This window comes from Drosophila biarmipes, chromosome 3L (genome assembly GCF_025231255.1).
Source record: "Drosophila biarmipes strain raj3 chromosome 3L, RU_DBia_V1.1, whole genome shotgun sequence".
Classification (NCBI taxonomy): domain Eukaryota; kingdom Metazoa; phylum Arthropoda; class Insecta; order Diptera; family Drosophilidae; genus Drosophila; species Drosophila biarmipes.
Window position 1 is genome coordinate 23369259 of NC_066613.1, and position 24834 is coordinate 23394092.

The window sequence follows — 24834 nt, forward strand, 5'->3', positions numbered from 1 at the left end:
TTCCTTTGTTTATTCTTTATTTTCATAGAGCAAACTAACATTGTTGGCATTCCTTGCAGACAACTCAAAGTCCTCCACCTCGACGCTCAACCTGTCACAGTCGAGCTCAACGGCGAATGCCTCGGCCACGGTGGCCAGCTCCCCTCAACCTCCATTTGATCCCTGGGCCACTTGTTTGTTTGGCCTGCTCGAGAGGCAGCGCATACTGCAACAGTGTCCATCGGCTGTGGCGCAGGCTTGGCCCATTTGTTTCACTCGCCTGAATGCGCTCTACAGCGTCATAGATCCCACGTAGGTTGAAGGAGGCTTACAAATGCATCTCTATATAACAATGAATTATTATCTATCTTGCAGCCCCGTGAGCGACAACCGAGCTTCGTTGCTTAGGAGTTCGGCGCCCACCAAGAAAGTGCCCACCGAGAGCCAGAAGGATTCTTACCTGCGTCTTTGGAGGAATCAGGTGGCATGTGCCATGCGATTGGTGCCACAAATTCCTAGTGTTGCCGTTCGCTGTGCCTCACCTGATTTGAGTTTGAGGTGAGTGAGATGGCCAAACCCAATTAACATTCATTTTCACAGAGGCAGAACTTGCATAACACACGAATTGCAATTGTATTTGAAATCATTTCAATGTTGTTTTGTTTTCCTGTGTGCATTTATTGATTTATTTCACTAACACCGCCGCCGCCGCCCCGAAATTCAAAACAAACAAGACACTTCATTACTTCTGTTTGACTAATACTTCGCATTCAATTTCATTCGGCACGAATGTGGCATGTGGTGTTTATGTGTACCAAAGTTGACCTGTGTGCTTTGTTATTAGGAATGGGTGTAAAATTGAAAAATCAAGTTTCACATGCAAATTAATTTTATGTTTTGTATTTGTCAAACCAACATTTCATTGCATTCTGTGGCTGCCCCAACATACAGACATTCAGATTTATATGTTGGTATTTGAAAATGTGTTTTGTCTTCCTCCATTTGCATTTTAATGGTGAATGCACATCGGCTTTAATATGTCATTAGATTTGATTGCTTTATCGTCGTTACTCATACGACACGTTGTATGTTTAGCTGGATTGTTTTACACGCACGCACTTGATTCTGTGTTCCGCAGAAATCATCCGTGAATTTATACAAACTTTCGCATATCGAAAATAATGCGTACATCCGCCTGCACAAACAGAAACAGTAGGGCGCCTTCGTCAATATTTGGCCACCCCAGCCAAGCGCGTTATTACTACGTTTATTATTTTAGTGCCAAAGGTTAAAGGGTAGGGTTGAAGTTGAAAGCCTGGGATTTATGCTGGCGAAAGCTGTTAAGGACAAATCGGAAATAAAGTGTTTTGCTTACATAAATCAAACTGCATTTAAGGTACTTACACATTCCATGTAAATAAATTAGCAGAGAACTTAGTCTTTGTTGGAATTTAAAGCGGGTTTATTTAGTGTTTTAGGGGAAAGTGTTGACTAGGAATAAGGCTAAAACAAATAGAGTTTGCTAAATACAATTTAAAATATGGCTAACCATTTAACACTTGAAATATTATGAAAGAAATGAGGTTATTGAACTTAAAGGGATGAGCATTTTATTTTACCAAAGAGCTAAATTAAGTAAGAATGTGTTTTAAGAATTGTAGTATCAACCCGAATTCTTGGTAGTTCGTAAATATAAATACGAGTGTAATATTGCTTATTTTATGGAACCACTTTTTGTTGCACAATATTTTTAAATTGAATGTCTAGCTGCCACTTTTTCCATGTAGTATATCATTGTTAATCCACTTTGGGGCACCGCTCGTTTAAAATTTAACTAGACTTAACTGAATTACAATGCGAAATATTGGAACCCACAACACAAAAAACCCCCTCAAAACATTTCCATCGCATCAGTGTGTAAATGTTGGCCGATGGAAAATGTCAATAAAAATGGGAATTTTCACAAAAAGTCCACGCCCACTCCCTCCCACGTCCATACAAACCACCTTGCACCCCGTGTCCCCGTGAAGGCTAAAGTCCACAGAACACATCCCGTGGGAGCTGGGCATACAGATTGACCAACCATTTGCCAGGATGGAAAATCTCCCTGTGCAAATGCGTACATTAAATATTGATCACATAAATCGTAATCGAATCATCACAAGTCGTTCAGAAAAACAACCCATAAACCCTGCTGTTTACCAATTTCTCTATATGGATTGTAATTTATAGTTTACAAGATCAGTCGGACTCGCGTTCGCTGTCCGATTCCCTGGACAATATACCATCCAATGTGTTTGGGCCCGAGGGAATCGTCACGCGTTTCACGCTGCCACTCTCCTATGGACGCAAAGAGGCGCGCCAGAAACGACTTGGGTAAAGCAAACAAAACCAAAAACCAAATCAAAACCAAACCAACCAACTAATAATGCAGCAAAATACCAGCAAAATGAAAATATTCCTGTGTTTATTATATTTTCTGTTGCCTGTCTGTGTTTTTTGTGTGTCTAGCTTTGGCATGTTATTATAAATGTTTTTAATTGGTTCCGAAAGTTCGGATCCTTGCCTACCAATTTGCATTCCAGATTGCATTTAAAATTGCACAATTATTTCTGTGTTCTCTGGCTACCTTGTGGTCAGCAAAATCTTTCTTTATATAAGCTTTTTTTTTTAAGAAAAAATTCTTTAACTTTTTTTCTTATATTTTGTAAACCATTAAATGCTCATTACTAAACAAGATTTTTTAATGCAAAATTACTTTTCATAAAACTCAAAAAGCGTATTTATTGGCTCTGTTAGTCAAAGTATTGACGCATATATTTCCATTTATTTCTTGCTGAGTTTATATTTATTCGACTTTGATTTGCCAAGATATTTTCCCATTTGCATCAGCTTCAGGTTTTCCTAGAGTTAGTTGTTGCCATTTCATTTGGCAAACAGTTTTCCTCGTCCCCTGCCTTCTTGATTTTGTGCAATACGATTCGGAAATGGTCACTCCCCCTTGTTTGCAGTGTGCTGAAAATAATTTGAAGACAAGTTTGTTTATTTTTCATATAGCGCATGTCAGCCAGTACCCCCAAAACCACCCAAGCTTGATTTGGCTTCGTGTTCGCTTTTCAGCAGCAAAAAAAATTTGTGTATAAAATTGTTATTTGCTGCCTGTCATTTATTATTATTTGTTCCGAGCAACCCTGGCAAAGGAAAGGGTACGAACAAAAAATGGGTTTTAATTGAAAGAAGATTTCAAATTTAAAATTCATAATGTTTATCGTTGCACTGCTGGAAAAAAATGAGGGTGTGTGCAGCAGGGACCGTGACCCTGTAAATGTAAAGTAGTATCTGCAAATACGAATCGTCAGGTTCGAGCGAACTTTTACAGATCCGTTTAAAACGCAATAAACTTTATGGACTTTCGCTAAATAACGATGGCCTTGCCAAGGCAGCAAAGAGAAAACACCCACAGCCAGAAAGGCAACATTAACAGAAATTACTGCCCCCGGAGCACTCGCTGCCTGACACTAAAATCCATGGCCGTAAATTTGTTTTACAGCTCATCGCCGGACTCCCTGAACGCCGATCGCAGTGACAAGTCGGCGATGGGCAGCGCCTCACCGCAGGCCCTCTACAAACTGGTGGTTCCGCTGCTCCGCTGCGAGGTCGTGGATGTGCGGGATGCCGCCGTGAACGCCCTGGGCCTGATAAACCACGATGCGCTCAAGTAAGTCTCTAAGCTAACAGCCCAACTTGATGAATCCCCCCTGACGCAGTGCGTGTGTGTTCTGGCAGGGATTTGATGGAGGAGCTGGTGGTGTACATACGCGAGGCGGTGGATCGCAAGCAGGAGAACATGCGCAGGAGGCGGCGACGGGATGCCCTGCGCCTGCAGGTCGTGCGAGTGCTGGAGAAGATTGCCGAGAACGGAACGTTTGGCGTGAGGTAAGTATTGCATTTAACTCATGATATTAACTGATATTAAGTACATAACTGAATTTTTAACATGACATTGAGAAATCGCGCATTTCCTAGGTTACATATGAATGCTTCTAATGAGCCAACAACTTTCCCTTATCTATTTGCAGCACCTGTGTCCTGGAGCGCGATACGATGTCGCTGCATCCCACCTTCGTGGAGTACATCGAGGGCGCCGTGGCCTACCTAATGTCTGAGACGGACAAGGACAACCTGAGCATACGCGAGGTGAAGGCGCACTTTTGCAATTTCATACGCAAGATGATTAAGAACTTCTCACGTAAGTCTGGCGAGACCTGCAGGAGCTGTCATCGCATCCGTCTGCTTCAACTGATTGCCCGTTTATTTTTCTTAGTCGAATCCTGTGCCACGCTACTGTCCCGGGTCCTCAAGCGTAATCTGTTCAATTTGTTTGCCGCTTGGTGTGGCAGCTTCTCTAAGCCGCTAGGCATTACGGTGCAGATTGGCCAGACCCTCGAGGAGGAGAAGCTGCAGTTCAGCGCCCTGCAGGCAAGTACATAGGGAAAACCGCATTGGGGGTTGTCTTACGCAGGCTACTTTGCACCTAGACAAGTTTTCCCCATTTTTTTTATTTGTAATAAAACCATAAAACACCATTTTACTTGTGAAAAATTTAATATTAAATTTTTGGAAAACATTTCACATTTTACTATATCTAATATTTTCCCCTGTGTATTACTCTTTTCTCCCCCAGGCCATGTCAGCCCTGCTCTGCTGCGGTCACATCTTCTACACACCTCATCTGCAAGACGAAGGCATCATATACAAGTGGCTGGATCTGCTGCTGACCTCCAAGGACGAAAAGGTAAAGTGCCACCCACTTGACCGCGCACCCGAACCGCAATTAACTCTGAACTCTCACCCCCATAGATTTACCAACTGGCACGGGACACAGTGGTTCTCCTTCTCGAATCCAATCCGGATATGGGACAGCTTCTGGAGTGGGTGATAGATCGGTGCTACACGTCGACGCCTCGCGAGGCGGACGCCTGTTTCCTGGCCCTGGCCTCGATCTTCAGCGCCAAGTGAGTGATAAGGGAAATGGCCACTTTAAACATAAGAACTCGGGTGCCGCTTGATACGTAATCGCCTTACGCTGCTCGCTTTTAATTCGTTTCAACTTGTTCGACGGTCATGTACTTAGCTTGCCCTCCACCTGCCGGCGTAATCGCTTGGCCCATATATGCCCGGGCGGGGGATTGATTGTGGCACGAAGGACCTGAATGCCGCTTACTCTGGTGCTCTTAAGTAGCATTTCACGTGTGGCTGCCAACAATGGGGCGCTGTTTAAATTCACGAACGCACACATGAGTGGCTGACAGCCTATTTGTCCAGGCCAAGCACGTTTTTTATTTCCGCTACCTGTTTTTTACCCATAATGGCAGCATTTTCCGTGTATATTGCTAGATAAACAGTTGGCGCCATGAAGCACACCATGCATGGCTCATTGCATTTAATGCAATTGTAGGCGGCAGACAAATGTGTCACAGGCGATTTCATTTTGGGTGTGAACAAATTATGATTTCACTAAATTACCACTTAATTATGGTGAACACAACTGCAGTTAATGTTGTTATTTAAGTTTTTCATTACTGAACATTGAATCATCACCGCTTTTGATGTCATTGTCATGGGTTTAGCATATTTACACAGCAGTCTGGCTGGCTAATGGGAAGAGCAGACAGGTGCTAAATAATTCGGCTAGTTTGTTTACACAGTTCTAATGGCAACGAATTACCCATGCCAAAACTCAGACCCGTCTGTCTCACCGCATTTTAAGCTCCCCCTTTGCAATTTGTCGACATTTGTCGACGTCGAAGGTGTTTTAGCCAGCAGCTATAGTAACGAGAGCCCACTAGCTTGCGGTCCAGCCCAGGTGAGGGTCTGTGATTTTGTGGTTTTTGCCCAAAACCGAAAATCAAAGCCATGGTAGCAGCATCTCAAACACTTGAGACGCCCACGCGCCGTAGTGTTTTCTTTGTTGGCTGGACAGGGCTTTTAGAGCATTGCATGTCCGGGGGTTCTTGGTATTTCTCACCGAGTAATGGGGTATTTTAAAGTAGGGAAGAAGTGTTAGAATTGTGTTCGATATTATATTATGGAACCATTTTTTTACATTGTACTGCTAGGGATCTTACAATCAACTCGTGGATCTAAAGAATTCGCGTTTAGTTTAAAACAAAAGATAAAACCAAAAACTTTTATAAGATCAATACCGTGTTCTTTTACGTAATGTGATACCTGATACTAGGTATCTCACAGTCGACTCGTGGATCTAAAGAATTCACCTCGGTTTTTTAACTAGAGCGACCCAACCACATGCTGCATCGGTTCAGCGCGTGGCATTCCCAACTTTATTTTCCGCATGTCCGGATTTTTTGTGTCAGGTGGTGTTGGCATGCTGTTGGCACATCGACTGGCGAATACCATTTTCATTTTAATGGGCAGTGTGATAAATGTTTTAAATTCCTGACAAGATTTAAAGGCGCCCAAAAGGAGAGAGACAGAGAGAGCCAAGGAACCGACAAAGCAACTTGGCCGAAAAATTGATTGATTGCATCTAAAGTGTTTTGGGCCTCGCTTGCTTATCGCAGCCCGTTTGCGCCGGGGAATTCGCATTATTTGAATAGCCAGCCATTTGTCCTTGAACTTTGATCTTTACGAGCACGCAAAGCTCTAAGTTATACGCATACAAGTTCTGCATTTTCCGTATTCTTGCAAAGCCCATGGAAAAAATGAAAACCACAGCTTACTTTGTAGCGCCAAAGTCTTCTTGTGTTTGCGGTGATGCAAAGCGAAAATCGATTTGCGTAAATTATTCAATTCAATGCAAGCGTGAACCGAAGGCAAAGTGGGCGGACCTGTCCGAAAGTGTTTTTCCGCACCCTGCGGTAGCAAAAGGAAAAAAACCAACCCGAGTAGAGAAGAAGGATGTGTGTTCTGATGCATGTGTGCAAACAAGTGGGCTACGACATTTTAATGGATCTGTCGGGAATCGGATGGGGTGATGGCTTTTCTGGTTACCTGGAACTGTTGATTCTTGGCACACGTTTGCCATGTGCCGCACAAAATTTCAGCGCATTTGGCACCCAGAACCGCAGAACCGCAGAACCGCAAGCCAACATCCTCATTAGGTATACTTTGTAAGCTCCTGTCTGGTATTAAAGCCCTTGTTTTTTGCTCTTCCCTTTAATTACAGGGAATACCCGTGCGACCACTACACATCCGTGATAACCGTGACCCTCCTGATGACGGGCTGCCCCCGGGTGGAGGTCCATGCCACGGCCTTGCAACTGCTGCAGATCCTGGACAAGCGATTCTTCGGCAGCGTGGTGGGCACTCTGCACAGCGACAACGAGAAAGGTATGAGTTTTCCATTCTGACAACTAACAGGGGGCGATGGCAATAAAGTGGAAATTAAGTGAGAAGGAGAAGTTTTCAGTGGAATGGGCCAAGTGCAGAGGCAGACTCTCATATACTATCAGGATTCTGTGTTCCAAGTATATATTGTACTATGCTTTATTGAGAATTCCCAACAATTTGGTATCACATTTATTAAACCAAAATTTTGCCTGTGCACATTAAGTACTCGTTACAAAGGCAGAACCTTTAGGCTCATTAAATTTTTATTTACCATAACTTAATGAAAGTCTTCTGGGGGAAATACACCTGATATTATATACATACCTGCTCGGCGAACTTCCTAATCCCCATTGTTGCTGCAATCTGTCAGAGGTTGAGCTACTTACGAAAGGACGCAAAGAAGCTCACATGACAGTCGCACTCGCACTCTCACTCAATGGGTGGAAGTGCTTTTTTCACCTTTCGTTATGAATCCCTGAGGGTGGGGATCCCATTTTCATTCGTTAAATTTCCCAATGCGGCAAGTGTGTTTGTTCTCCCAGCTTGTCGGTGCTTGAATTTTGCATTTTAATTTCATATGCGTACCCATCGTGTTATTGTTTTTTACCCTGGGTGTGGCTGTGGATTTTTTATTGCATTACATAAGAGGCTTTGTTTGCGCAAATCGCACGCATATTCGATGTTTTCCGATTATGTTAAGGTTGCTTATATTCAACGTGGCAAGGGGGGCTTTTTCTTGCTTATCCGGGTATCCTTTTTAATCCTCTAGAGCTTAAGCCTAACCTCCGAAGGTATTTGTCTGCAAAATGTTGTTTTCCACTTGTGGGAAGGTCCGTGGGAGGCAGATACTTTACTATTTTCGTAATTAGACCAATTTCAATGCTTGCACTTGAACTTATACGGTTTCCTTTTTGGCGAAGCCAAAGCTCTTTACCCAAAAATATTATCCATCCACATAAAAAGCCAGCCGTCTTGACCTTTTTCTGGCTTTGCAGTATAAGCTGCTGAAGTTTGTGTTGCCTTTTGTCCAGGATGCTGCAATATAAGCCAGGTCCTGTTGAGTTTAAAAGGTATTATTAAATCCCTGACATTGGGTCAGCAGGTCGGGATTTAGTCGTCAATGCGAGCATTCAACTGCCAAATTTGGCAAATAAAATAAACTAAAGTAAATTACCTTATTAGGTTAAGTCAATTGGAAAATTATTTAAATGGTTCGGCTGCGGCGAAATGGGAAATCCAATCAAAAAACACCCTCTGGCCGGCTTTTCATTAAACGAAATTAACATTTATTACTCGTCGGTTGTTGGTTAGACAGGAATACATTTCTATTAATCTAATCTCTTGGGTTTTACGTTTGACGTTTCAAATTGTGTTTCTGTGGTTAGGTTTCAATTAGTTTAGCGTGCGGATTTCAATTGGATTGGATTAGTTTTTCTTATTTAACAGCTTTCTAAATATGCGTACAGTTTCGGAAGCAAAAACAAAAGTCACTTATTTACTCACTACAAGGTTGGTTAAACACTTAAATATATGTAATTCGGTGTATACAATACGTTCTTAATTTTGATTTTAATTTTTTTTCTTTTTGCTTGGCCTTGACATCACAAGCAATTTTTTTGCGCTTTTATTTCTTGACTGTGTAAACTAATTTTTACCTTTTCTGCGTCCTCCTCTTATATTATGTTTTCTGAAATCTAATTAAAAAGGAAATTCCTGCTTAGCCCGCGGCGCATTTCGCAATCTCCCATTTTTCATTGGCCTTTGGAGCCTCTAAGTTTATTAATATATTATGCTGTAAGCTCGGCAATTCACTTGAGTGGATGTAACTCATGCATTTCGTTCCAACAATGCTGCGTCATCACTCGGCGACGGGTCGAGGTGCCGGTATTACGACAATATTCAGAAACTGAAAAGAAAAGCGAGAATTCAGTAAATTGGTTTGCGGGAAATTAATCGAAAAAGCACGTGTGTTTATGTTAATTTGCTTTCCTTTCTTGGCTTTCCAATTGCCATAGCAGTGCGCAATGTAATTTAATTAGGAATTTCTAGGCAGTCAAAGAGGAAAATACTTGCAGTTTATTTTAAAGTGTTTGTTTTGCTATACTTGAAATTTAATGAGCTTCGAATACCGGCATTAAAGGCTTAAGGATTAAGTATGGATTATGCTATTAAAAAAACTAAAAAAAAAAACGTTTAGTTATTAGTGGAAATCATAAAGCTTTAATTATTCGTTAAATCCTTATTTACAACTGTTTTTTGTCACTCAGGTATCCCTGCTTCTACCTTTTTTACCTGGCATAAAAAGAGTTACGATTTATGTTGTCGTTCGTACCAAAATCCCAGCGGGCGCACAAAAGTAGACTATAAATTCGGTACTTTGGGGTTTTGAATGGCTGCCCAACTGGCCTTTTGGCTTATTTGGGGGCCAATTTATTGGCCAGGCGATAGAACGCAATGTCAGGACTCGCATGCTAAACAAATCGGATTTAAAAGCCCCTGAACACCAAACGAGTCGGAAGTATTCACTGGGTTTTCGTTAGCTAATTTAACAGAGAGAACAGCACAGCACATAGCATATTCATTTCGAAGCAAACCAAACCGAAATATTGTGTTTCATGGCAATCTGAGCTAATCAATCATCCGTGTTCAAAGGCACACAAAGCCGGCGAAAAGTGCCAATAAATTCAGACCATTGGCATTTTGCAATGAACACGATTGTTTGCCCGTCTGTCTTGTTTACACTTGCTCCCTTATGATCTTTGCGCTGCGAAATTATGGTTATCCTTCAAAGGCAATTGTATTATTTTTGGGGACTCATTCAAATTCACCTCGAAATTAAACCTCCATTCATGCGCCTGGCACACTTTGTTTCCTTTTAATTATTTTAAATGTCTCTGCGGCAAGTCAACAAGGAAGATGGTGTGTATAAATAGCATTTTGCCACTTCAGCGCCTCTTGGGAAAGATTCCATCCTCCTTGGCTCTTTTTCTGACTGCCATATGTGGATATTTGTGGCCCGCCAAGATTAATGATGACGTTCTTCCAATGTCCTTGGCGCCTGTCACGGCCTTTGTGTGCCGCTCCTTTTTGTATTCCTTTGCCAGTAAGTTATTAAATAAATTATACAGTCAACCACAAACGAACTGAGAGTCCCAGCGTCATCACAAGTCTTCCCACTGCCATTTTCAAACGAATTCGGAAGCCATCGAAGGCATAAGTGAATTGTTGTGTTCGCCTGTTTTCCCAGTGAATAGACAAACTGGCAAAATTTGTAAGATTGCCTAAAATTTGAGGCCTTTGTTTGGTCGGCCACTTGATATTCTGACCCGGCACAATCATTTCCTGGCCAGACGCTAGCCTTAGCCCAGATAAATCGTTATAAATGAGTCCAGTTAACACAGTACTTTGGTGAGAGGTCAAGCCAAGATGATAGTCGTTAGTTTTACTAGCCGCAGATGTAGGCAAAAAATGCTTCCCTTTAAAGAAGAGAAAGTTTGGTTTTTAAAATAACTAATTTGGAAGTTTTTGTTTTGCCAATTTGCCTTTAATTTTAACTTTAAACCGAAGTACTTTGTGGGTTCATACACATTCCACCCACCTTTATGAGAGGGCTACCCATGTAAATCACTTTAAGGCCCAGCCAGGTACATTTCTGCTTAGTTTTCTATGCTTGAATGCAGAACGCAAGCGAATGGCAGTGTCTTCTCCAGAGAAAAGCTCTGATTGACTCGGCAAGGAAGTAGCCGGAGGGCATAGGGATTGGCCCCAACCATCCGGTGGCATCGTGAGGAAGCGTGACTGGATGGGCTGGTAATTTATGGCCAATAAGCAACACCGTAATGAGGGCGCAGCGGGCGGATCCCGAGAGGCGAGCCAATTGCCATTGCATTCAGCACACGTACCACGTTGCGTATGAGTAATGCCGCGCGAAAAAAGGAAAATGTATTTGCGAAACTAAGGCCTTCGCACTTGCCGCAGGCCGTGATTATACGCGGATTGGCTGCGAATCCAATGTGCGAGCTCAACGTTTTCCTCATTAACTAGCGGTATTTGATTTTTCCATTTTCCTGAATGGTTTCCAATTTCAGCGAAAGCATTTTAAACAGGGAAACTGGATCGATCAACTAGTTTTAGCTTTATGCGAGTTTAATTGAATAAGTGTGGAAGTGAATCGAATTTTTGAAGCTTAGAAGAAAAATTCTTAAAGTTATTATATAGTAGTAGAATATATATATTGCGAACTTAACAAAAAGAACACCAACTGATTTCTTAGTAATACAGAAAATATCCGTCTGTCTATCTATCTTTTTCTTGGAAAGACTTTAATTAAAGTGTCACCTGCAGGCTAATATGCACGGGGAAAAAGCGCAGGAATAAAAAACAAATAGTAATCACTTTAAACATCGCTTCCGTTGCGACAGTGCTAAATGTAATTTCAATTGTTGCAAATGCGAAAATCTTTCCCTTCCTGTTTTCCCCCTCCGGGCGTGCAAACAAAACAAGGACACCTCGTGTATTTGCCTGGTGTCAATATTTGCATGGAGCACACTCCTTCATCCCGTTTGATCCTTTTTGCCTGGCAGCTACCAGAAGATCCTTCGCCTTCCCTTTCACTTTTCCCCAGTCTTTCCCAGTTTTCCTTTTCATTTACATTTCCATTTGAATTGTACTTTAGCCCTGGCTTTTTTACTTCGGCGCGCTGACAGGCTTTGTGTGGCACACTTTCTGAAGCTGCCTTTAATTTTCCGGCTGCTCTATTCCCCGCTTTTAACGAATTGGCAAACACTTTTAATTAACAAGTGGAAAACCATACTGTAAAATAAATATGCACCTTGACATTTTTATGGCTTTCAATATGCCACCGGAGAGGGCCGAAGAGAAATGTCTGTTCAAAAACGCCCGTGGCTTTAGTAAGAAATTAAAAATTGATGCCCCCCAAAGGTAAGCTGGTAAATCGTAAAACTAAATTTTACGGCAGATGAATGAGGGTCGAGTGAAAATTTCGGGGAGGCGGGGGGAATCCTCCTGTGGAAAACCCAGCTCAAGCCATAAAAAAATGAATTTGAATTTATATTGAATCCATATTACGGCACAAAACTATACAACATTGTTGGCCAAGCGTGCAGCACTCAAAATGAATACCCATTGTAAAATTATATTCATGAATAATTTGCACAGCAAGATGATTTGATTAACTTAATGCCTTTGGGTGAATTATAGTCCCATTGATTTGTATAACATAATTTTAAGGCCGGGCTTTTAGTTTGTAACCTGAAGTCATTTGTTGAGGCTTTTCTTGAATGCACGAGGAAGATCCTAGAGAACCCTGAAGCGTAATGGAAAATCATTTAGCACTCGATTAGCATTCGCCCCAGTTTATTCTCTGCTTCTTGTTTGCAAAATTGCATACTTGAATTGCTTTGCCTTCGGATTCAAAACAAAGCTGAGCAATTAAACTGCGATTTGCAGTCAGCACTTAAAGGTCTTGTAGTCCATTGAATTATTTGTACCCTTAAATTGGTTTGCAAGTTATTTAAGATAAATAAACACCGAAATATATACCTAATTATTTTTCCTGTGCACCCAATAAATCTTTTCCATTCCCGATTAGCGCTTACATCCGGCTTGGCCCTCCCCATTTTCCTGTGGCTTTTCTCCGGTGACATTGCTGACCGCTTTTCATTAGCAGAAATCTCGGCGTCAGATGCTGATTTGTTTGCCTCCACTGTCAGAGCGTTTATAGGAAAAGTTTTCCCCCCGGCCCTGGAGCAACAGCAACAAAACAACAATTAGTGTTCCGGCTTCTGGCAGAAGCGAAATGCAGTGTCGGCTGGGATTTAATTCCAGAGCAGCAAGTTGAGTGGTCACTTTAAGCCCTACCAATTTCTGCGGCAGACATCCGTTTGTGCCGGTTTGAGCTGAGTTTATCTGGGTTTTGCTTCAGTCCGAAAGAAATCGAGCGTTAAAAATGTTTATTCTGCATCTCAAAGCCCCTCTTGTCAGCAAGGCTTCTGTTTTAATTGGGCAACCTGCCAAATCCAACTATATATTAAAATGTTGAAACAGAGAGCAGGATGCTCCTTTTCTTTAAGTTAATATCTGACACATCTGATAAATATTGGAGTGCCAAAAATGTAGATCTTTGTAGATTACTATAAAAAAAAAACTTTTTTTACTCCACAGTAATTTTAAAATTATATTGGTTTCGTTTGCAAATCGTCAAACTGGTTAATGGTTCAGTTCGGTTTTTAACTCCGTTTGCAGTGCTTTTTTGACTTGATTGTCAATGAATTTGAATTGGCAACTTTATGATGGCCGAAAGAACTTGCAACTGTAGAAAAGAACAAAATATTATTAAAACTGCGCCGCGTTGCTTTTTCCAAGTGCAGGTGCCAAGTGCAGCCATAGAAACCGCAGCCCTGTCGGCGTTTTCTGCGGGACTTGACCAGCTTTAACTAACAATCAAGTTTTGTTAAGAACACTAAAGTGTCGGGTTTTCTGCTACTGCAGGCGGGAGTAAGGAGCCATTGAAGTTGCAAAGTTCTAGTGTTACCCTGAGGAAAAATACCGTCTTTGTGCCGTCGAAATAAATATCTCGTTTTTTTTTAAGGCAACCTTTAAAGCGAAGTTGAATTGCAAATGAATATTTTTGTTCAAACAGATTATATTTTTATACTATTTTAATTCCAGCTTAGGCTGGAATTCTCTCTACCGAGACAAATGTTTTTAATAATGCATATTCATAAAGATCTATTTATGTAAGTTGCCTCAAAATATGAAATGCACTGCTAGGGATTAAATTATTTTCAAAATCAATTCGAGCACACCGTTTATGGTTATTAAATGTACGAAGACATCATTTCCAAGGCAACAAATTAAATGCACAAGCTTCTCGAGCACATAAAATCGTATATGACATATGAATTTTCCACACGCTGCTTTGAATGCATTGTGTGTCTTCATTATTGGAGAAAAATCCGCCACTCACCTGTAACTTGGGTGTTTCCCGCCTCCCGTTGGGCGGATGAAACCCTCCTGAAAATGCTCCATACGGCTTTGCTGTGAGTTCGGGGAAAAAAAGGGAGTATAATGGAGAAAAATGTATTTAAATGTTGTTACAAGGCAGTCAAATAAACAAGAGTTATTGGTGTAATTTCGCTGGCGATTACTTACCGAAAATTCTGTCCGCTGACGCAGTAGAGCACGAAATTTATGCCGAAATTTGTGATGAAGAAAGCGTGAAAAATATATTGAAGGGCAATTGTTGAGTTCTCGTTCTTGGCCGCGTCCGTCTGTGGATGAGTGAATACCAAGAAAGGAAATGGCATTAATGCGAATCTTGTCAGCCAATTAGGAAGTCGAGCGTTGCCGCGGTAACCCTGGCCCATTGAGCTCCTAATATGAATTTCGATACCGTTGAGAGCAACATTTTACATAACACACTAATGGCCAAATCATTTATGGAATAAATCATTACTCTTTCTCCCCCAAGAAACTCATATGTTATGGGCACGTGCCGCCCTTGTTGACCTGTTGATCCCAATTGCGAAATGACCGAATATTAATTCAACTCTTGTCTGTCCGTCTGTCGTCCTTTCTTTTCCACTCAATTAATTTTGTGTCGCAATCGAGTTGGGTTTTTTAAATTGACATGTGAACTTGGGTGTAAAAATCAATTTATACTCTCTAACCACATAGGCATAAATCAATTAGGATTCAAAGGATGTCGAAAAACTTAGAAAGTATTAAAGGATTTTTGGGCTATATTTAGAGAACATCAAAAGGTTTATTGAGCTCAGCCTATTATTCCTACTTCCTAGAGCTCGTGCTTTCATTTTCCTTTCTTTTAATATGCCGGCTCTGACGATTCGTCAAGAATACAACAAAATCTGTCAATCTGCTTTGACAACATCCGGCATGTATTAAATTCTCGCTAATTTGAAATGCCTCGAATTCGTAGAAAGCCCTAGTATATTTTAAAGCAACAGCACGACAAAAAAAAACCTAAAAAAATAAGGGTAAACGACGGCTGTCACTGCCATTATTAAAAAGCAGTCTGATTGTGCATAAAATCAAATTAAATTAATTGAGAAGAGCTCATGCGCTTCGGTTGGAAAATTCACTCCACTTTCAGCAGTCAGCATAATTAAACATTTAATTTCATCTCAAATGCAAAGTCATTTTTATGGTTTCCCTTTATTGGAATGATGAAATTATAGAACTGCTGATATTTTGCTATAATTATTTCATGATTATCATGGCTCATGGCAGTGCTGGCACCCTGGGGGTGCTGATTGTAGCAAGAAACTGATTTTATTTTTACGATTTGCCACCAAAGTGCACAAACTAATTAAAGCCTAATTAACACCTATGTGTCCTTCGCCATGCCAACCAGTCGGTGCTCACTTGGCGCGGATATTAAAATGTTTTGCCCTTTGAAGGATGTTTATGCGATGTGAGGGCGTATAGTATGTATGAAAGCGAGCGGAAGGTCGAAGGATTTGAATTGGATGCAGGTAGTTGCCCCCCAGGGTAAAAGCATCCAAAATAGTTGATGTTGTCATGGGAACTTTACGACTGTTGCTCTGCCCAGTCCAGTTGCGAGATATGAGGGGGTCAGGAATGGAGCCTGGATTCACTGCCATCTCTCGCACTTGTGGTCAGATAATTAGTAACGGACAGCTGACGACCGAGCTAAAAGACTACTTATTTCGTATTGTTTTGGGCAGGCCTAAGGGAGCCCACACTCGAAAAGATATTAGGACAATTGGGAAATAAAGAATCTGGTGTAATAGAAAAAGTTCTTGGAAACATACTTAAAGGAATGTATGTAAAAAATACGTTTTTTAAATAAATCAGAATTTAGTTATAAGGAATTTGAGAGTTATATCTGAGTTTACCTTAAGTTCTCCTAATTGAGCAAATATTTATAATTGGCTAGACCTTAGAAACTTTTTTTCCGTGTAAACTTTCCTGTTTACTTGTCTAACCGCACTATATTTAGAAGCCTGCCCCCCAGCTGCTAATCCAATTATTAGGGTCAAACCAGAGGAGAGTGCCATCTTTGTCCGGGCACAATGCGTTGTCTTTGTTTGGGCCCCGATATCAAGGAGTCGGGGCTCCGACTTGACTGATTGGCCGAGAAGAGCGGCCATTACGCTTGCTTCACTTACCTCCCAATAGGCTTCGATGCGCAGCAGGCAGCTGGGCAGATTGAGGCAGACGAAAACCGTTGAGACAATTAGCAGCATTTTGGTTACCTTGATCTGCGATGAGTTCTGCACCTTGCGACGGGCTACAGGGAAAAATAATAAAAGAAAATCCAGTTAACTCCTTACCCAAGATTTCCTTCACACTCCTCCTGCCTGCAGACTTCTTAATTAGTTGCTTATTATATATGTAATAGTTGGCAAATTCTTTGACAATTTGTCAGTGTCACAAAGTTGGCAAAAGACTGCAGCTGTCGGAAAGTTCTTGATACATCTTTCGCCCTGCTTTCACCATCTTTTGTTTTGTCATTTTAAATGTGAGAGGAAAATCACAAAATCACAAGCTAACTTAAATGGCTTTTGAAAAAGTTGCAGTGCTTTGTCTGTGCCAAGTTTCCAGCAAATGTCACCAGAACGGCGAGTTCCTTAGTGAGCGTCAGGTAACCGGGGAACTGACATTTTCCAAATGAAAAGCCAACCAGCCGAATTCTTGGGATTACCCTCTCACCTGGTTTCTGTGTGATCTCGCAATGGTGTTGGCAATTGTTTATCTGATGCTGATGCTGATGTTGCTGCTGCGGCTGCTGTTGTTCCTGCTCATCCGGCTGCCTGTTGGCCACATTGTGCTGTCCGCTTGGATGCGTTCCCGTCGACTTCTGGCGCTTCAGAGATGCCGACAGGCGGTACGAGGCCACTGCCGAGGCTCCGCCGGATGAGTTCGACGAGTTCGAGGGCATGCTGTTCGTTTGGGGCTTCCTGGGGAGGGTAAAACCATCAAATCATATCATGCAATTGGGGAATGGGATATAAAACATCAGGTTACATTACATTTGTGGCTTTTATAGCATCGAAAAAGGCCAAAACCCTATCTGCACTGATATAAAAACTTTAAATGTCTACCATTTATTACTCAATTTTGACTTTCGATTTGAGCTAGCACATTTGCGAAATATTTTTATTAGTAGTTTAGAAATTCTTAATTTGATTTTAAGATGTTGGCTTAAAAAAATGTACATGTAAAGCGCAGTACTCTTCCTATTGATGAAAATCCGTGATATTTAAGTTCACAAGTGTTTTTAATATGTATTGTAATACAATCCCATAACCACTCAGGTCAGTAATGAAAATGTTTCCCAAGGGCGTGTCATGCAGATGCTCTAACGGCCTTTAACCCCGAAGGTCAATAGGTAGAACAGCGATTATCCATTACACTACAGTGTAGTACAGTACTCACATCTTGTGCATGGTCAGCGTGCGGCGAACGGTGGCGAATTTCCACACAGTACAACCAGTACAGGTGTTCAGCACGGCGATGGTGGTGAAGGGCACCGCATAGACGACAATCGAGTCCCAGTAGTTGAAGAGGGCCAGTTGTTCCTGCAAATAAAGGGGACACGTATTTTTTATTATCATTGCGCTGCTTGCCATTCGATTGGCAAGCCAACGGGGCGTATACGCAAACAGTGTGCCAAATTGAGTATACGCCACGTACGCGTTGTTTGGCCTTTCGCAACCCCAACTAGCTTTAATCCCATTTGCCGCCCAATTCAATCTGGTTGGGTTTTTTTTTTGTCTAAGCATCGCCAAAGTTGTTGACGAAAAGTCGAAAGTAATTAAATTTATAACGAAATGTGGAAGAAAAGAAAAATCAGACCTAATCCATTTGCCTGTCACGCAAAGCGCAGTGGTAAAAGTGTTGTGGCGTCGTCTGTTTTTCGAAAATAAAATAAACTTTCTTTGAAACCGCCAGTGCAACCTTAAACCCCACTTGCCTTGATAATAAAGTCTACGGTTTAGCACTGTGAGCGCCGATTTAATTTGCATAATTTGCCTGGTCGGGAAATTTAATGGAATTATTTCAAGCTGAACCGATAAGTTGATGCTGCGAACAACAAGAGTTTGACCTTCTGGCCTGTTTCTTTAATCTCGGCATACTTGCCGGCATTTTCTGCTCGAACTCTTTTTCTCCCCCCCGGCAACTCTTTTCGGAGGATTAAACTATTTTCACTTCGTCCTGTGCATTTATTTTCCACTTTCCCTTGGGTTGAGGGCTTTTCAAGCCGGCAAATTCCCGGCTGCCTGCATATTTTCGTGTCCGAAATGTTCTATCTGAAATGTTCCAGGACGCTCGAATTAATCTAGCCGAACAGATGTGGGCAGCCATTTGGCCAGGCTAATTTCGGGGGCCGAACAATCCCATTTGTTTCAATCACAATTAACCAAAAATGGAAGTCCATAAGCGCATTATCATCCATTAGGGCCCATCCAAGTGTTTACCCGTATATTACTCTAATCACGCCAGCTGCTGGCCAGGCAGTAGCTCAGGTTCAAAGTACTTTTAAGCACGATGCGATTCCCGCTCTAGAGATCTTTGGATATGCAATCATCGTCAGTGGCTTTTCCCCCTAATTTCTAGCGGCTGCTTACAATTTACATAATTTGAAGCATTCATCAAAATGTATTGCACAAGCATTGGAATTATGCAAATCACCGACTGACAAAATCAAAATTGTTCATCAAGCAATTCAATGCCCAGAATCAGTGCCTAAAAATGTTTCCGAAAATAAATTTAAATTTTCCGCCATCGGCGCGCTTTGCCGCCCACCCTAATGTTGGGTATTTGATTACATTTTCGTTTCTGGCCTTAACAGAAAGGAAAGGGTTGACTCGCAATGGATGGTGTATTGTTTCCCAATTTAATTGTTATATACTTAGAATTGCTAAGTTATTTTTTTATTTTTGCCCGCCTAAGAAGCAAGGCGAAGCCCTAATCTATTGATGGGGCACTTTATTTGTCGACTGGCCACTTGGTTCAGGTGCTTCTGCACAGTAAACACCTCAGGGAAGTGCCCTGGAAAATCCCCCAAATGTCCTTCATAAGCGTAAAAGCTGTCCTGGCTGACCGAACCATTCAATTTATTTGCTCTTGCTGTTTGCTTTTTATTCGCCTCTCAACTTTTTCCTAGGCCCTGGCGCCTGTGTGTGTCAAGTGGATCAAAGTGTAATAGCTCGTAAATTTTCAATCAACTCACAATGATGGGCTCTGCCCTTTGATGCTGCCAGTACACGAAATTGTTATGAAAGTATAATTAACTCTTGGCGAAATGTAATTGCCGATTGTCTTTGTCCTTTAATGCGCACTAAAGGAGTCTACGAGTATCTTATCAATGGTTCTCATGTTTGTATTGGAGCATGTTCAATTTTGTACTAAAACTGTTGTGTAAATGGCATTCAAACTCGAACCTAGGAATATGCTCCATTTTAAAGTAGAATCAAGTATAGTCCAGAGCTTTTCTAAATGCCATGCCCTGTGGCTTCCTTTGGCAAAATCCATTTCCATGCATATGGTATTTGCACTTTACCATTTCTTGGCCACTTCCTGCCACATGGGGATTTCCATGAGCTTAGTCGATTCAATTTGGCTTCGCATCTGCTGCCCAGCTACATCAAAGGGCGCCGCCTTCTTTATTGATGACTGCCGGCCATAATATCGAACTTAATTAATTATCCAGAAGAGCTTTAAAGAGAGGGCTCTTAGAATGCAGAATGCTAGATATCCCAGCTATCCAATTGGAGGTCGCATTTTCAGAGAATGCCACAATTTAGGTAATACTTTTGCCGTAATTTGTCCATTCATTAGAAGCCGTCTGACTTGCGGAGCTTCCCGAGGAGCATCTGGCCGCCTTTCCCGAGAACCAGGTTCGCTTTCCCCTCATCCAGAGGGCTATTACACAATGATTTGTTTCTTTCAATATGCCAACCGCCGAGTACATAACGTCTATTTACAGCCTAGAACGGTTGTCTGTTTCAAAATGGATGTCGTCCCTCCCCCCGAGGCGGTGTTCTGTTTCCATTTTGCAACATTGTTCGCCGCACGTTGCAGCATCCGTACTCCATGCCCCTCCAGATCATTTCGCCTTCCTGTGGTATTCGTGCATAATTTCCTAGCCACTCGCCATCTGAGCCATCTGTTGACTGGCATTCGCGTCAACGTCGCGGACCCCATCGCTCAGGCGACGATGTTGTCAAACGAAATTGCTGACAATTCGCAGGTACACTGGGAAAAGAGTTACTCTGTGTTGGCAAAAGATTGATTTTGCTAAAGGTTTTTGGGGATACAATAGCTGTATTTCCCGTTTAAGGATTGATATTCTGCTACCAAAAGTGGGTATGCACATCTTGAGTTTACTAAATTTTAAATTTAAAACCTTCACTTCCTTACCCCTAACTAAATTAAATGACTACTTTTAGTCTAATATAACTACTATATTTACTTATTTAGAATGCAAAATATTATTAAAAATGGATTTATGTTCAAGTTTCCATAAGTTTTCTAGGTTTAAAATTTACTTTCTCTTCTTCGCTTAACATTTTTCCAGTTTATGTATATGAATAAAATATTTTTTTTAATAAAAATAATCCTTTTCTTGCAAACTATAACACTTTAAAATACAAAATGCGCAAATTTGTTTAAAATGTAGTTCAAATATTTGTTTCTCTGTGTAAGCTCTGCTGATTGAAAGCGGGTTTTTGCCGTTTGAGTTCCATCCATCATTCAACCAATCGAATGGAGAAATGCTCGTAGGCGCGACACTTTATGCTTCATTGGGGCCAATTTGGCTAATAGGCTGGCTGAATGGCTGGCAGACTGGCTGAAAGAGTCGGGCTCAGCTAGCTAGTCTAATTCACCTGGCATTCTGTTTGCATTGCATTGCGTGGCCGGCCCACACATAGTGTAAAATTAGCATTGAATTTCAGGCCCAAAAAGCGTCTACCACTAAGCGAAAGATAAACAGTTGAAAAGCAAGTGAAATATGAGATTTATTGGGCCCTGGGAATTGGCATTGTCATCCTTGAGACGCACAGGACACACCCAGTCGGCCCACGTGCCCAACGGTGGGCTTGATGTTTTTTTTTTACCACTACCTTGTTCTTTTGCCCTGTTTGTGCTGCGGGCCCAGAAAAAATATTTGCTTTGGTTTACGAGTCGGCAATGTCCTTTTGTTTTTTAGTCATCGTTGTTTGGCCAGCGCGTAGAAAGAGTACCACAGGCTTGTCTTCAGTTTTGCAACGCATTAAATGCTATAGGTTTGGCCAACAATTCAATTAAGTGAATTTTATTTATTGGTAAAAAATAGCCATCTGACACTTTATTAAAATTCAATAAACTGACCATTTTGATTCACAAAGTTACAAAAACCTTAAAATAAATTCATAAAATGTTTTTAAACTGAAACCCTTTTTTCCTACAGTTTACCTTGACATTTTTAATTAAAAAAATTCATAATTTAGTTAGTAGCTTTTTATGCCAGTGTCATAAGCACTCAACGAGCATGAAAATATACCAAGCTACTTTGACCATTTGAAAAACTTAAAAAAAAAATTGTTTGCTCAAGTTAAACCTTTATGTTTGTAATAAAAATTTCTTGAACTTCTTAAAGAAGAGCATTTAGTGCTGTGACCTTTGTACATCCAACATACTTTCCCTTTTTTATCTGGCCAACCTTCTTGTCATTTTTAGCTTCCTTCTGTTATTTTTTGTGCAGTTCTTTGACCCATTCGCTAACCAATTTGTGGCGGCCTTTTTTTTGTGACTTGGCCAATAAATTCTTAATTTGCTCGCTTAGCCCGCGCAGCGGTTTGCTATCCGTCTTTCGGGCCCCAATTAATTGACTAATTGCTCTAGTTTTGGCCAAATTAGTGGCTACTTCGTCTTGCGAAAGGGCGCATGTTCGGCATATCCTGGCGGTATTTATTGGGCTTAATTGACGGAGTGTCAATACCAAGTCGAGCGAAAGTGACGAAGGATTCGGGAACTCAGGAGCTGTCAAGTCAAAGGTTACATGGGAAACGGCTGCAAATGCCGGTGACAGATTCTTAGAGATAATCCCTCATCCCCTAAGCACTTTTTCTTCATTGCTTCCCTTAACTCAACCAAAATCATATGCTTTAACACATATTTATGAGATATTCGACAACAATGTTGCTGGCCATTTGCCAAGGCAAATATACAATGCCATTCAAATTCCAATAACAATATATAAATGGCAGGGAAAATGTCTAAAATACCAGCACTCGCACGTATGGGTTACCTTTCAAAAAAACCGAACATAGGTGCGGAAAATGGTAAACAGAATTTCCCTGCTATAGTTACCACAGGCAACAAAAAGGAAAAATTCGAGGCACTGGAGGAATTCGTTTGATGAAGTTGAATTTTGATGTGTGACAGGAATGAGACTGTTACAACTAAAAAAAGGGAGAAATAAAAGGGAGAACAGGATTTTTAAAATGTCGAGGTAGTTTTCACAGTTTTTGGGGAAAATATAGAAAACTTTAATGTCTTTTAAAGCTTTAAATACTGATGATAAAAGGAAAATATTTTGTACAATAACCACACCACGGTTAATATAAATTCCATATATAATTTGGAAGGAGCACATTTTGTATACTATCCTCACCACTGTTAATAAGAGCCCCATTCATAACTTGCTAATGGCATTCAAAAGAATATTTTCTCAGGCCCATAGGAGGGCTCTATTAATAACAGAAAATATTTGTTTAGAATACCGAAACATTCTAATAAATTTCCCCTTTTGTGGGCAAGCGTCTGCAGTACAATTTGCGAGCATACTCACTTTGTATTCCGAGTTGAGATCGCATATGGTTGTGTTGAGATTTCGCGAAAACACCGGCTTGGCAATCACTATATAGGGCAGACAGTGCAGGCAACCGACGAGGGTCAGGCAGACCAGCACGATCTTGGCCCGGCGCACGGTGCACATGGTCTGGCGCTTCAGTGGATAGATGACCGCTATGAAGCGCTCCACGGTGAAGGCCACCACAAACCAGACGGAGCAGAAGCTGGCCAGGTAGCTGAAGAAGGTGAAGAACTGGCAGAAGTAGTTCCTGTTGTAGAAGTCCAGGTCGAGGAAGTTCAGCCACTGGGCGAAGAGTCCGGCCAGGAAGCATGTGTCGCTCACGGCCAGGGCGGCCAGGTAAAAACTGGAGGACAACTTCCGTAACTTGGTGGTGAAGAAGACAAACACCGAGAGGATGTTCCCAATGCTGCCGGTGCAGCAGAGCACGGGGATGTAGTAGTGATGCACGAAGTCCCCTATAAAGAAGGCTATCCTCAGCATCTCCTCGTCCTCGCCAACCGTGTCGTTCGCCTCCATATGCGTTGCATCACCACTCGCATTATAATCCGTCATATTGACTTCTCCTGCGGTAGGAGTGAAATCAGCTTCCGTAGTTGCTGTTATATTGCCCATAAATTCCATGTCCATTTTTGTAGTCAAAGTCATTTTTATTTCACTGGTTCTTACACTTTTTTTAGTATATCAATTGCCTTGCATTTGACATTTCACTGAAAAGGTGAAAACTTTTATATAATTGTCTTTTTATTGGCCCACCAAACTATTTCACCATCCAAAGTTCCGATTGTTTGTTGAGTTTTTCACACGGAAGCCTGTTTCCGCTTAACTTAAAGTTAATTAAGTTTTTTATTCTCAAAACTTCCCAACGAAGTTTTCTTTAGGCACACTTATTGGAACTCCCGTTGGCTGCTCACCTAGGTGTTTTAAGTTCCTTATGGGCCAAACATTTTTTTGCCTACAATTCGTAATGATGTAAACAAAGAAGAAAGGCCAGGTAAATTCAAAAACTTTTGCCACACATAAAAAGTTTTTTTCCGAAAAACTTCTGAGGGTTCTTGTTTTCACAAAGCACTCTAAATTTGCGGTCTAGTTGTATTTTTGAGATTTGTTTTCTCAAAAGTCCAAGACTTGTGTGATTGCGTTCTGAATGGAAGCAATATTTTTTCGATTAATTAGTAATTCTCGGAATAGAATTCGCTTGTTTACTGCGGAGAGGTGCTAGTTCTATTGATTAGGAAACAAATATTTTTTTTGGGTATCCCGCCGGTTTTCGAATGCCCTGGCAGCAGTTTGTGAGGCTGCCCCTTTTCTTCTTTTTATTTCTGGCCAGTTCGTCCAACCGACAGGACAATGAGCGCGCAACTAAGCCGAGACAATGGACGTGGCAGCCTTTTAAACCACTTTCGGTGGCCTCTTGGAAGGCGGCAAGTGAAAGCTTTTCCACGGCCAGGGCGCCGGCGCAGGTTCATTCATAAAATCAACAGGTGACAAGGTCAGGGTTGGCAGGAACGGCAACAAGTGTTGCCTTGGGCCGCCGAGGGATTAGCCCAGCAGGATTCGCAGGAGGAGAACGACGCCACTGGGTCGTAGACAATGGGCCGCTAAACAGCCATTCTGTCACGGAGTTGTGGCGGTCA

At 41.5% G+C, this 24834-nt stretch overlaps 2 protein-coding genes across 9 annotated transcripts in view; one reads left to right on the forward strand and one right to left on the reverse strand.

Moving 5' to 3' along the window:
- LOC108034810 (protein furry) overlaps positions 1-24834 on the forward strand; it is a 50099-nt gene that overhangs the window by 11249 nt on the left and 14016 nt on the right. For 5 of the 8 annotated variants that reach the window (XM_017109848.3, XM_044094913.2, XM_017109850.3 and 2 more), the window contains exons 5-14: positions 60-291; positions 355-537; positions 2212-2355; positions 3530-3697; positions 3766-3915; positions 4059-4228; positions 4304-4458; positions 4664-4774; positions 4840-4994; positions 7169-7332. In XM_017109848.3, coding sequence (XP_016965337.1) covers positions 60-291; positions 355-537; positions 2212-2355; positions 3530-3697; positions 3766-3915; positions 4059-4228; positions 4304-4458; positions 4664-4774; positions 4840-4994; positions 7169-7332 — 1632 coding nt within the window. The remainder of the gene's footprint in view (positions 1-59; positions 292-354; positions 538-2211; positions 2356-3529; positions 3698-3765; positions 3916-4058; positions 4229-4303; positions 4459-4663; positions 4775-4839; positions 4995-7168; positions 7333-24834) is intronic. The other 3 variants (XM_017109854.3, XM_017109855.3, XM_017109856.3) reach the window with 1 other exon arrangement.
- On the reverse strand, positions 8596-24548 carry LOC108034812 (uncharacterized). The gene is made up of 7 exons (XM_017109857.2): positions 23177-24548; positions 17776-17918; positions 17050-17297; positions 16506-16627; positions 14506-14624; positions 14321-14391; positions 8596-9238 (listed from the first exon to the last, which is right to left on the reverse strand). The coding sequence occupies exons 1-7, from the start codon at positions 23843-23845 to the stop codon at positions 9141-9143; spliced, it is 1470 nt and encodes a 489-aa protein (XP_016965346.2). The 5' UTR covers positions 23846-24548; the 3' UTR covers positions 8596-9140.